This window comes from Myotis yumanensis, unplaced genomic scaffold, assembly GCF_028538775.1.
Source record: "Myotis yumanensis isolate MYYU_CA2020_CCGP unplaced genomic scaffold, mMyoYum1.0.hap1 SCAF_13, whole genome shotgun sequence".
Classification (NCBI taxonomy): Eukaryota; Metazoa; Chordata; class Mammalia; order Chiroptera; family Vespertilionidae; genus Myotis; species Myotis yumanensis.
This window is the reverse complement of record NW_027223764.1, coordinates 308,420-321,832: the sequence shown is the minus strand read 5'-3', so window position 1 is coordinate 321,832 and position 13,413 is coordinate 308,420. Positions and strand designations below refer to the sequence as shown.

Here is a 13,413-nt window from a genome sequence, read left to right as displayed (position 1 = left end):
GCCTGGGTGGAGGCCTGGAAGGGCACCGAGGGGCTGCGTGGAGAGGGTGGGAGGGGCAGCGGTTTGGGGAAAGGCCCGAGGAGGGGAGCTTCGGAGAGGAGGGCGGGAAGGTGCCTGGGAGGGACAGGAATCTGACGTGCAGGGCGGGCGGGGTGCTCTGCGAATGTCTGTTAACACTTGGAGTGCGGGAAACGAGTTAAGTCGGCTCGCGTGAATTGCGCGTACTCCGCGGGAGCCGTCTTAACTCGGTTCATATAGATTTGCGGTGGAGTGCAGGAAACGTGTAAACTCGGGCCGATTGTAACTGCGTATTACCAAATATTTGTCTGTTTGCCGTTCACAAACATACCTACCTGCGTATGCGAACCGTTTCATACCCATTGGGGTAATAGGTATCATAAAAATCCCTGATTTTGCGCGGGAAACCTAAATAATTGCCCGCGCCATCTTATATTTTGGCGGGAAATTCACCCCACACCGGAGTGTTAACTGGATAGAAGTTCTGCTTCCAAGTTCTGCTTCTCTTGCTTCATGTGAATTAGAGTCTTCGGGGGACTCGTTAAAATGTAGACTCCCAGCTCCACTGATTCAGGAGGGGCCCAGAAAGCTGCATCTGAAAACCCCGCCCTCGCCCCCCGCCCCCCGGCCCCCAGCTGCTGCGGTTGGTCCTGCCTGAGGCTCCGGGCCCTCCCCTTCCAGCTGCTTCTGCCCACAGACCCCTCCAGGCAGCCTGCTCAGCCTGGTGCTGCCCTGCCTGCAGCCTCCGAGGTGTGAGGCCCGAGAACGCCTCAGTCCCTCTGTGGGCCTCCCACCACCTGCAGCCCCGGCCAGGCCCCAGGAGGCCGTCCCGGCTCTGCAGTCTCCGGGCACCGGGCTCCCAGGCCCAGGTCTCTGTCTGGCACGCAGACCCTGGGCCTCTGCACACCTCCCAGGGCTGGGGAGGCGGCAGCAGAGGCACAGCTTGTCTCGGAGGAGATGCTGGGGGCCCTGGGGTCACACATTTATAGGAACCCCCTTTCCCAGCTGCACATGGAGGGACCAACCCAAACACTCATGCCCCCCCCACCCCATGGCCCTGGGCTCCCGAGCCCCAGCCCCGGGAGGAAGCTCCTCAGGCCTCTGGCTGGTCCCCTGCCTAGAACAGGAAGCTGCCGGGGTCGGGCTGACAGGCCTGCGCATCCCCAACCCGGGACCACGGCCTCAGCAGCCCTGTGTGCAGAGGCTGTAAGGCCACATCGAAGTCCGGGCATCGAGTCCCCCCTCCTCACTCACCAGGGCCCAGTGCGGGGAGGCTTCTCGCTCAGGGGCTGGTGGCTTCTGGGCGCTGAGCCTGACAGATGTTCAGACAAAGGGCAGCTCCCTAACCGGGAGCTTAGGGCTGCGGTGAGGCCACGGCCTGCATGTCTCGGTCCCTGCTGCCCCCTGCTGCCCGGCGCAGGCTGGAGCGCGGTGCAGGCGGGAAGCAGGAGGCAGAGCCACGCTGGGAGGGTCTCTTACCCACGGGAACCTGAGGCTCGGAAGGGGCCGGGGGCGCCCCCAGGCCACACAGCAAGTCTCTGGGTAACGGCTCCGACAAGGAAGACGCTGAACGGGCAGCACCCGCCTCTCCGGGAACTGGCTGGCAGGCTGTTCTCAGCCCCACGTGGCCCTCGAGGTAGGAAGTGGACGGGGCTCCGCCGGGCGCTCAGTCCCCAGGGAGTCCCTTGCTCTAGGGGAGGAGTCGGGAGAAGAGCGGACCCTCTGACGATCCTGCGCAGCGACAACTAAAGCAAGAGGAACAGGACGGGAAACGCAGGAGTGGGACGGGCCACCTGCCTCCTCTCCGCGAGAACGTCGGCTCCCAGGCGCACAGCGGGCCGGTCGGAGCTTCTGCGGAGAACAGACTCCTCCAGGTGGGTGGGTGGAAAGTCCTCTGACCTGAGCGATGCGGGCGCCGCTCCGGGGGACAGAGCCTCCCTGGGTCTCGGACGCAGGCGAGAGTCCACGCAGACGTCACGGCGCAGGGGTTGGATTTTTCCAGACAGAGCCGACCTGCACTCCCTCCCTCCCCCGCCACCCACTTGGCACCTGTTCACTGAGCTCCAAGCAAGTCCCCTGCAGATGAGCCAGCTGTTCCCACTGGTTCCCGCCCTGGTGGTGGGTCCGGGGGGACAGACGGTGGACCTGAACTTGCACATGAAGGGAATCAGTGGAGGGTCACTGGTCACGCTGTACCCAGCGCCTGAGGGGGACATTCGGGTGCTCGACGGTCAGCCACAGCACAGGCCTGGAACACGCACCCCGGACGGCCCTTCATGGATCCAGTTCCTCTCGGAGGAGACAGGCAGAGCTGGGATCCCACCTGCAGGGGGCGCACACCTGGGAGGGAAACCTCGAGAGGCGCCCTCCTCCTCACTCCGGAGCCACACGCTGAGCTGCTCCAGGGACGGAGCCGAGGCTCAGGGTCCAGGCGCTCGGTCCTGCTCCGAGCCGCACCCTCGGACCTCAGCCTGGTTCTCGCGCTCGGCGTGCGGCCTGGACTTCGGAGGGTGGGCAGTGGACGGACTCCTGAGGAGCCAGCACGGCGCCCGCCTCAGGCACAGAGAACACAAAAACCCGGCCGGGATTTCCTGTTTATTTCTCATTTCTGTACGTGACGGACATTCAAGTCTCAGCAATAGTTTACAATAGTCACATCTCATGTTAAGAACACAAAGACAAAACTAAAGCATGAAGATTTCAAAAAGGAGGTTCCCATAATGCGTCACAGGAGTTAAAATGCAAAGATCGAGGACCCGGTAGTGGAACCACGCGCACAGGGTGCAAGTCCCCGCGAGCCTCTGCGCTGCAGCACGAGGCAGCCCCGCCTGGACTGGGGCACAGGGTGTCCAGGTCGGGGCACGGGGTGTCCAGGTCGGGGCACGGGGTGTCCAGGTCGGGGCACGGGGTGTCCAGGTCAGGACACAGGGTGTCCAGGTCGGGGCACAGGGTGTCCAGGTCGGGGCACGGGAGCTTCGGTGACCTCGGCACTGCTGGCTGCGCCGTCTGCATCTTCCACGGCTGAGTATAAACACAGGCACAGCACAGAGCTGAGAACAGGTTCCACAAACTCACTACAGGTTTCCCAAACATCTTTAAACGTCATCGATGAGAAAAGTAATTCAGTTGCCTGAATTTTAAGTTTAAAAAAAATTAAGTCTTTCCAGGGACTCTTAAAGCTCTCTCTCCTAAAGCATAAAGTGGTATACTCTCTCACAATCGGAGCGCTCACGCTGTTCTCCGAGACACAGCTGTGCCCAGGGGCCTGGGGAGCTGGGGAGAGCTTGAGGACCCGGAGCCAAGCGTCCATCAGCCCGGGCTGTCACCTTGACCACGGCCCGACCGACGCCCACCTCACCTGGCTTGCGAGGTCAGATTTCCTGGTGCCTGTTAACCTGTCACTCTTCAGCCAGTTCCTGTTTGGGGGATTGCAGCTCATTCAACAAATCTCTGCCAGCAGCTCCAGCTTTTGAAGCGAAAAGAACTGCTCCCTGTTTAAAACCGAGGCTCTTCAAGCTCCGGGCGTAGTCTGCGTACACGGCGGAGACGAGTCTCTGTGAGCCGCAGTCAAGGAGCTGAAGGCGGCAGGCCCAGCCCCCTGCCCCCCACCCAGCTCCCCCGTGGGGAGGACCAGCTCCACCCACAGGCGCAGAGGCACTGAGGCCACTCCTGGCGTGGCGAGGGCAGTCCCACCTGTGACCTCCCCACACAGCACCCGCGGAGCCCACCATACAGCCCCGGCCCAGGCGGCGCGCCCGAGGGGTCTAAACCCACTCGTCCACTGCTGCCTCCTCAGCATCACCACCGGCAAAGGATATCTGTGTCCTGGCCGACCTCCAGGGCCCCGTACTGGAGACACGCCTCCACGAACAAGGCGGCTCGATCGAAGTATCTCATGCTGCTCGACAGAACACACAGGTCAGGCCGTCACTCACGGCTGCGCCAGGCTCACCGGCGCCTTCCTAAGCCGGGCTTCCGAGGAGAGGAGGGCACCGGGCCCTCACCCGCGCCCCCTTCTACTAACACGGAAGAAGTGAGCAGCAGCCGGGACACAGAAACCTCCAGGGACGGGACAGCAGGCTGCACCGCTGTCCACACGTACCCTCTCCCTGCACTGACCTCCCCCGCCTCCTTCCTCTGAAACACATGAAATGTCCATCATGGGTCATGGGCACCGCTCCTGAGACTCTCAGGGCGACCCTCCCACCCCCCACGCTGTCCCCTCCCCACTGCCCTCGGGCCTGCCCCTCAGGTGCTCGACTCAAAGCTGAATGTGCCCGAGCCTCTAGAGACTTCTCCGTATTCTTCTTAAAGAGGCACCTGTAGGTCTGACCAGGACAGGCAGGAATAGAGCACAGCTCCCAGAGCAAACGAAGGGTTAATAGACATGGCCCTGCCCTGGCCGGTTTTGCTCAGTGGACAGAGGTTGGCTTATAGGCCAAAGGGTCCCGGGTTCGATTCCAGTCAAGGGCACGTCCATTGGATGCAGGCTCCTCCCTGGCCCAGGCCCTGGCCAGGGCACATGCAGGAGGCAACCAATCGATGTGTTTCTCTCACATCGATGTCTCTCTCTCTTTCCCACTCGCTCTAAAAATCAATGGAAAAATATCCTCGGGTGAAGGATTATAAACCAATAAAAATAAACACGGCCCCAGCTGGTGAGGCTCAGAGGTTGAGCCTCAACCTATGAACCAGGAGGTCACGGTTCGATGCCTGGTCAGGGCACAGGCCCAGGTTGCCGACTCAATCCCCAGTAGGGGGCGTGCAGGAGGCAGCTGATCAATGATTCTCTCTTATCACTGATGTGTCTATCTCTCTCTCCCTAAAAATTCAAACTATCCTTAAAAAAAAAAGTAATGAATAAACAATGCACCATCCACTCCTTTACGGGTTTAATCAACCTGAATTCAAGCCTCTCCCCCACCCCAGGCACTGAGTACCCACCCCCCGCCGCGGAGCCCCAAGGGCCTGGGCAGTGACAGACGCAGCAGCACAGGGGCCCAGCCCGGGGGCATCCCGGTACCTGTGTAGCATCTCCGCGACGCTGGAGAAGCAGCCCAGGGAGAGGAGGACCAGGAGGGCCTTCGACTTCTGGTTGACTTGGGGAGAGCAAAGGTGGTCCACCCACCGCTTCAAAACATCGGCGCACTCTTCCGGGCTCAGCCGGACCTGGAGAGACGCCGTGTGAGCAAGACATCTGCACAGACACCAGCACCGATCACAACACGCTCCTGAGACCAAGGCTGGGTGTGGCTTCACTGGCAACACCCTGACGCCGCTGCTGACCACGACTGGGAGGCACAGGGCCGGCCTGCAGGGCGTGGGGCCAGCACATGGTGTGTGAGCCAGCTGCCACCCTGGTCACCACCATCACCAGTGGGAACTGCATCTCCCAATAAGAAGCAATGCAGTCTGTGCTCAAAAGAGCAGGAGGATGACTTGTAAGAAAATATTTGCAAAGCAGCTCTGCAGCCAAAACTGCTTCTAAATCTCGAGTGTAAGGTTCAAGACTAAAGTTTCTACCCAAGCACTCAGGGCACCCACGGGAACCGCCTACCTTTGCAAGCCACGCGGCCCGGCTCCACTCCCCGTAGGTCTGCAGGTAGCGGCAGGCATCCGCGGCCTTGTCAATCAGGCAGAGCAGCTGCACACCCTCTGGAAGACCCCGGGCAGCCCCGTGAGCCCCACGCCCTCTGTCCGCCGCTGACAGTCAGATCACGCCTGACTCCACCTGGTCATTGCACCTGCTGGAGACCCCGGCTCAAGTTCTACGATGCCGCCCCTCAATGACCAGGCAGGAAGCACACAGGTCAGGTACACTCCTTGGCTGTCAGCATGGCTGTCAGCAGGGCGTCTCATCGGCCAGGTGTGTCCGACTGGTGCCCACTGTCTTGGCATTCGTTTCCAGGGCCCCTTTCACTCCTGATAGGTGCTCTGGCCCAGGCGATTAAATTAGAGCTATCTCCTAAAGAGCCCGCAATAGTCCCTCTCTCCCTCCAGCACCAATAGAAAGGGCAGAAACGTCCCTGATGATCTCATCCTTTGCAGGGAGCAGCCTGACTTCCCAGGGCCCCGGTGAACAGGCCCCGGCTCGCTTACCTGCCAGCTTGCCGCTGGCGATCATGTTGGTGGCCACCAGCTTGATGGTGCTCTGGGAGGGGCCGGAGGAGGTGACGGTGGTGACCAGGCAGGCCTTCAGCGCGTCGCAGTAGTAGTGCTGGTTGTCCGCGCTCGTCTCCAGCAGCAGCTGCACGGCCCTGTCTGTCTGGCAGGGACACGGTTCCTCCAATGAATCGCCCCCAACACCACCCTCAGGCTCATCGCCTGGATCCTGACGCTCACAGCTGTGAGAGGACTCTCATTTCCAAGAACTCCCGACGCTCAGTTCACAAAACGCACACTGAGCGTGCTCCTGCTCCCCCGGGCAGCGTGACCCGCCTGGCCTACAGGCGTGCCCGTCAGCTCCGGCCACCAACAGAACACACCGAGGCCTCCCTCAGCACCATGAGGCCCAGATCACAAGCTGAGTAACCATATAGTTTCACTTTCTTAGATGTGCTGGTCCGTCTTTGAGAGAAAGCCCACATTTATACTTATGCTTTCAGAGAAATGCTATGGTGAGAGAGAGAGAGAGAGAGAGAGAGAGAGAGAGAGAGAGGTGCGACGCTCTGAAATACGAATCAACCAGCAACTCCATGAAGCATGAAAAGCTATAAAAACTGACGTACTTGACCCAAGAGCAGAAGCTGGTCCGTGCACTTGCGCGTGTGATCGTAAGTCGACCGTTTCGCCTCCTGCAGATTAACCCTTTCCAGCTGAAACTTCTAGAGGGGGGAAAGGAGAAGTGAACCTGGATTAAAAGACTTGATTATTTAAATTTCACTATACTTAGTAACTTCATTTATACTGACATCACTGACTTCTGGAAGGACTGGGACGGGCAGGTGAGCCCGCCGTTCGCACAGGCTGCCCTCAGACAGCACCTGTGAGCGCTGAGTGTACCACAAACTCAAAGTCAGGAAGCTGCCCTTTCATATATAAAAAGCACATTCAAGCCAAGAGAAAGAAATATCTGTTCTTTACAGAAAATAATAAAAGAGAGAGAACAAACCTAAGTTACGATTTTAGGCAAAGAAAAAAATAAGACTGCTAATAAAATTTCAATGTGCATTAAAAAATCTAGAAACATTCATAAACGTTTCAAGTCCTGGGTCCAGCCTTTTTTATGCAAATGTGGGCACGGGCTCATTCTATTTTGCGGATTTTAACTTAGTTCCAAAGTTTCCCAAGGGAAGAGGCTTACAGACACGTAAGTCATCAGGAGACAGCGCTCAGGGCCAACCCGCGTAGGAATGCGCTACAGCACCTGGAAGTAGGCGTTCTCACAGAGCACGTCATAGCAGATGTCCAGCGGGTTGCTCGCCCGGTCCCGAGGGGCAGCTTCCTGTGCAGCGGGGGTGCTGGCCGACTTCTCCTGGGACCAGCTGTGCAGGTAGTGGGCGGCCACGGTCCAGAAGTGCAGCTCCGACTCATCGCCGTAGAGCCTGCGGAGGCAAAGCCAAGCGTCCACGGAACCACCTGGCAGGCGGCCTGGACAGGCTCTCAGAGCACCTGAAGCCCCAGGCTCAGTGCTGCCATGTGACCCGGGGGGGAGGGGGAGGGAGGTTCCCGGCTCGGAGAAGGTGCTGTAGCAGCAAGTCCTCCAGGCCTGTGCCCGGCCAAGCAATACAGGGGCCTGGACGCAGAGGGTCCCTCGCCCCAGGCCTCGCCGCGGAGCCCAGAGCAGCGCATCCAGAAGCCTGGGCCACGAGAGGCCCCGTTTGCATGAGCGCCTTCCCCTCGGAGCCACAGCGCACGGAGGAGGTGCTGGGTTAACTGCCCCACCAGGTCTGGAGACAACGTCCACTGTCCTCCGGGGAGCGGAGGGAAATGTCTTTTCACGGGTGACACTCCACTGTGCGTGCAAGTCCCGGTGATCGACTCTCATGTCACTCATTGGAATGACATCACTGAAGTACACGCCCTTATAGCTGATACTGTAAGAAGCTGTCTGTAGGAGGGAGTCTCCTCAATAGATAAGGCCTAGATCTCACATTTAAATGTCATGTTTATTCTATTTGTTACTACTTTAAAAATTTTCATATTAAAGGATAAACTACAATATATTTTTCTAACCTAAGAGAGTTTGGTCTTAACTAAAAATTCATAAAAGAAATGAGTTAGCCAATTCTATCTCTTACACAGAATTCTTTTTAAAACATATGGTTTTTTAAAGATTGACCTTAGAGAGAGAGGGAGAGGAAGATAGAAACATCGATGAGAGAGAAACATCCTGGGGCCGCCTCCTGCAAGCCCCCTCGGGGGATTAAGCCCACAGCCCAGGCCCCGGCCCTGATTGGGAATCAACCGCCACCCCTGATGCCAGGACAACACTCAGCCAGCTGGGCCACAGGGCCAGGCTCTGCACCGAATCCTTCAGAGTGTTACCTCGAAACCAGCAGGCATCTTTGCAGAAGAGTGAATTCCGGATCGAGCAAGAGTTTCTTTATGTCACTGCAGACGAATCCAAAGGCAAGAAAAAACATTTAATTGAGCAATAAAGCAAGGGGATCAATCACAGGCTCTAGAAATGGGAAATCCCACTCAAAGGCTGTGCTTAGAACGTATAGAAGTGCCTTCGCCTGTAACGTCCCTGACATTACAGAGCTCTGGAGCCTACAGCGTGTCTGGCCTGGAGGGTCCGTCACACACTGGGCTGAGGCTCTGACGGGGCTGACCTTGCGACGGTTAGACTCAGTTTTGAAAATGGGAGCAGCTGCCCAAGTGCAGGAGCGGGGATGGCGCCAGGAGCAGCGCGTGCTGAGAGCAGCGCACTCGGCATTTGCTTCTGAAACTCTCCAGATGTAAAATGTTTAAGGAAGAAGGGCCAGTGTTTTCATAAACTGATATTCTAAGATAGCCAAATACAGCACGTTCATAAAGGAGGGATACTCTTTAAATCTATCCTTTTCCATTTAAACACACGTTAACCTTTGCCTAGAGAAAACAAGTATTATTTGGCATTTGATCTCAATAAAGCATTCTATTATGGCGACCTTATTAACTGTGATAATCAGGTGTTACAGCCTTGAGATTGCATCCATGTGTTCGGTGTTACCAAGAACTCCTTGTGGACCGTATGCTTCCACTTCCTTTGCAACATTGTTCCTACATAATTCTCCCTGCTCGTGGCTGACGGAGCACTGACTTCCTCGCCAGGACTGTGCTCGGCCCTGGACGGAGAGCCCACTTCAGGAGCAGGAAGTGGGCACACAGACCGCCTGGGCATGTCCTCGCATGAGCTCACGGGGTTGGTGGTGGACGCAGCCTGAGCCAGGGGACGCTCACCCCAGCTCTGTTCCTGCCCAGACAGGAGAGCAGGGCCCTGGCCCCCAGGAACGGGCTGAGACAGATCAGTCACTTGCCAACCGCCAGGCTCCAGGGACACAAACCCCGCCACGCGTGTCTCCTGAACTGCGCCGTGTCTTCATTTTAAACAGCCTGACTGAATCTTTCCTTTCTCATCTCACCTTCTAATCTTCTGAAGACATAACTGGAGTGCTTACTTGGACAACGAATTCAACTGCTCCTGAAGGAGGCTCTTTACTTCTTCATTTTCTGGGTAATCCCTGCGCAGGAGAGATTTTGAATGAGTTCCTTATTTCTTCACTTACAACCGGTTATTTGTTCACCAGAAAAAAAGTGTGTTAGAGAAACCACCTCTTTGTAGTCCTTGGTTAAAACCTGGCTGCAGACCCAACAGCAGCACTGTTCTCAGGGACCCACCCATCATCTTTGGTGTTGGCTTCTGCCTCGTTTCGTCAAAACAAAGAAACGGGTACAGGGAGTCCCTCTGATTTCAAGAAACCAGAAGGCTTATCAGTGGGCGCCAAAACCAGCGGGTTTAGATCCTGTTAATAACAAGTTCAGCGAGGACGGGCGGCGTCTGCGCCCTCCGCTCCACCAGAGGGCGCTCCTTCCAGGCAGACACGCCCTGAGAGCAGGCTCGCTGGCCCATGGGGTTCCTTCCCCTGGAGAGAATGCCTGCCTTGCACCCCACACGGCACAAGTGCAGGAAGGAACACGTGTGGGTTTACTCACACCTGCTAGCAATCCTTCCTGTGGATGCTTTTTTACAACGAGGCAGGCACTGGAATGTATAGAACAAAACACCTGAGCGAGGCCCATTCTTAGCGCTTTTAAAAAGATTGAAACCTGGCCCCAAATTCCCCTTGGCCTCCAGCGGCCGTCTCCAGCGGCCGTCTCCACCCGCATGATGCCTGTTCAGACTGTGAGGGGCCACAGGGCACCCAGCCCCGCGCACACCCCCGGGGAGACCGAGGGCCAGGACGCGCAGGCTGGCGGCTCCTTCGTGTGGCTGAGGTCCAGCCCTCTCAGGTCCCGGAGTGCAGCCACTGCTGACTCTCACCCCCAAGGAGATGACAAGGGAAAACGGAAGTGCAGACACTTACACGTGAGAAATATCCAGCAAGTACTGTCCGCTCCACGGCTGGTGCAGCAAGAAAGCCTTCAGGGCGAGGGAGGCTCTTGGGACAAGGAGATACGGGCACCACACGGGCTCTGGACACACACACACACACACACACGTTATTTTAAGAAAACACAATTGTTATACTACTGCTAGAGGCCTGGTGTGCGAATTCGTGCACCAGTGGGGTCCTTCGGCCTGGCCTGCAGGATTGGGCTGAAACCGGCTCTCCGACATCCCGAGGGGTCCCAGACTGCAAGAGGGCACAGGCCAGGCCGAGGGACCCCACCGGTGCGTGATCGGGACCGGGGAGGGACACGGGAGGTTGGCCAGCCGGGAGGGACCTCGGGAGGGCTCCAGGGTGTGTCCGCCCCATCTTGCTCAGTTCCAATCGGCCGGACCCCAGCAGCAAGCTAACCTACTGGTTGGAGCTCTGCCCCTGGTGGTCAGTGCACGTCATAGCGAGCGGTTAAGTGGCCTTAGCATATCATTAGCATATTACGCTTTGATTGGTTGAACGGATGACCAGATGACTGGACACTTAGCATATTAAGCTTTTATTATATAGGATGAAGCTTCAGCTACAGACAGTTTACAGAGTATGGTGGCAGGGAGAGTGTGGCCGACATAATCACCACTCAGACACACAAGTGCAGAGATTCTTCTTCAAACTAAAATGTTTCTCTTTCAAAGACCCGGCGCCCTGCGTGGTACAGGATACCGATCCCACCGAGTGACAGACCCAATGCAACGATTCAGCAGGTGCCACACTTGACCATTCGATGGCTGCTTTTCTGAGACCATTAAACCAGCGTGGCCCTCACCCTGAGCTGCTGGCTGCAGGGCCAGGCCACTCGGGCCCAGTGTGTGCTCGGGCCTCATGAGAAGGGGCCCTTGAACAAAAGCCCCATCTTCCCAGACTCTGGGCCCTGGAATCCCAACACCCAGTGGTTGGCTTCCTTAGGACACACTGACCATCTGCCTGTTTCAGTAAGTTCCTGTGCGAACCAACAGGAGATCCAGAACTCCAACCCCAACATCTGGGCTCTGACTCCCTGCAGGGCCGCACCCTCAGACTCCCGCCTGGAGACAGTCCTCTGGAACCCGCTGCCCCCCTGCACCCGCCGAGCCCTCTTCCAGGATCCTGGGGACAAGTGCACCCACAGGAATGACAGGAACCCGCACCAGGGCTGCCTCAGTGAGACGCAGCCCACGCTGTGCTGTCCGGTCCCGCCTCTGTCTCTGGCTCCTGAGCACTGGGAACACGGTCACACGGGGAATGAGCTCTTCTCTCATTTGATTTTAATTCATTTACATTTAAAATATCACACCTGCTCAGTCATTTAGGAATACTGGGAAGAATCTGGCTATACCACTACTCTCTCAGCTGTAAGTTTTATAAACTCTAAATACGACTAACACGCATTTCGGCTGAGAACCTGCCTCTGAACTGAGATACGCTCTAAATGAAAGTACACTGGAGTTTAAAGACTAAGTACTGAAAAATGTAAAATATCTCATTAGTAATTTTTAATAATGATTTTATGTTAAAATGGTATACTTTTGTATATACTGGCTTAAATACAATTCTTATTAAAATCAATTTCATCTGTTTCTTTTTTAATGTGGTACCGGGAAATTTAAATTTATGTGGTGCACCTTGTATTTCTATTGGACAGCACTGCTTCAGAACACTTCATTCTCTGTAGTTAAGTATAAATTAAATCACAGATAAAATATTTTATGTGAACTTTTCAATTTCAAAGTTGGAAAGTGGTCAAGAGTATTTCTAATACTACTTTTTTCCACAATCGACAGTTTTACTATTGATTCAATGAAATTACCTAAAATGCAGTTCACATTCAAAAGTGCTCTGTGATCCTCACGTGCCCGAGAGCTGCATTCTTTTCAGAAACCCAGGGCCTGATCAGGGCCCCGCCTGCACTGGCTTGTCCTGTCTCTTGTCTCCGAGGCTACAGGACAGACCTCCCACTTTGCTTCTGATCTCTCATGCTGTTTTCATGTTTAAAGAGTCGTAAGATAGGCATCAACATTCATTGACACTCAGGACACTTTCCAGAGTGACTTTCCAATGACAGAGGGTTGTCAGGGCATGAGACTCGTCTCTGGGAAGCAGCAGCCCACCCCAGAGCTGTGCCCTCTGATGGGCTCCTCTAAATTCCCAGTCAGCCCTTTTTATGAATGCAAACTTCTCTCATCTTTCGAAAAAGCACCCAGAAGTGGGTCAGGGAAGGCACGTGGGAGCTGGAGTTAGGGAATGACGTCAGCAATGACAAGGGTCCAGCATCTCTGCGAGCAGCAGCCCAGCCTCCACCCCTTCCACTCAGACCTGGGGCAGCCAGGACTGAGGGACAGAAGCCGCGCTCCCCCAGGAGAGCAGCCTGCACGGAATGAAGCTCTGTCCCCAGAGCGCATACCTGTGAGCTCCTGCTCGTCCACCCTGACGCACGTGGACTTCATGGACATCTCCAGGACGCGCAGGCACCCGTCGTCGGACGCCAAGATCACCTTGTCTGACGTGCACCAGTCCACGTCCAGCACCCGGAAGGTCACGTTCCTCCCGCTCCTTAAGCTGCTCACCATCTGCACCTTCAGGAGCGAATGTGGCTGTCACTCTCAGGAAGAGCAGGGGGTGCTCATCTTCTGATCAGTCACAGCCAAGGCCCAGGGCCAGGGCCAAACCGAGGACGCTGGCGTCTGTCTGCCTCCCACACGCAGGCTGCACCGTAAAGGCCCCCAAGGCAGTGATAACATTTAAAGTGCGCTGAGCTGTCCCCTTTGGAACAGAAGCTCTGTGAGGGGCACTGTCAGAGGAGGAAACTGTCCTCAGTCTGACAGCCCACCAC

At 56.4% G+C, this 13,413-nt stretch overlaps 1 protein-coding gene across 2 annotated transcripts in view; it reads right to left on the bottom strand.

The window, feature by feature from the left end:
* Positions 1-2,598: 2,598 nt before the first annotated feature.
* WDR11 (WD repeat domain 11) overlaps positions 2,599-13,413 on the bottom strand; it is a 43,893-nt gene continuing 33,078 nt past the window's right edge. The window contains exons 19-30 of one of the 2 annotated variants that reach the window (XM_070431994.1): positions 12,985-13,156; positions 10,530-10,638; positions 9,624-9,686; positions 8,506-8,571; positions 7,385-7,562; positions 6,747-6,842; positions 6,118-6,283; positions 5,576-5,673; positions 5,042-5,187; positions 3,837-3,916; positions 3,377-3,574; positions 2,599-3,039 (exon numbers count right to left, since the gene is read on the bottom strand). In XM_070431994.1, coding sequence (XP_070288095.1) covers positions 3,417-3,574; positions 3,837-3,916; positions 5,042-5,187; positions 5,576-5,673; positions 6,118-6,283; positions 6,747-6,842; positions 7,385-7,562; positions 8,506-8,571; positions 9,624-9,686; positions 10,530-10,638; positions 12,985-13,156 — 1,332 coding nt within the window. In that variant the 3' untranslated portion in view covers positions 2,599-3,039; positions 3,377-3,416. The other variant, XM_070431995.1, reaches the window with a different exon arrangement.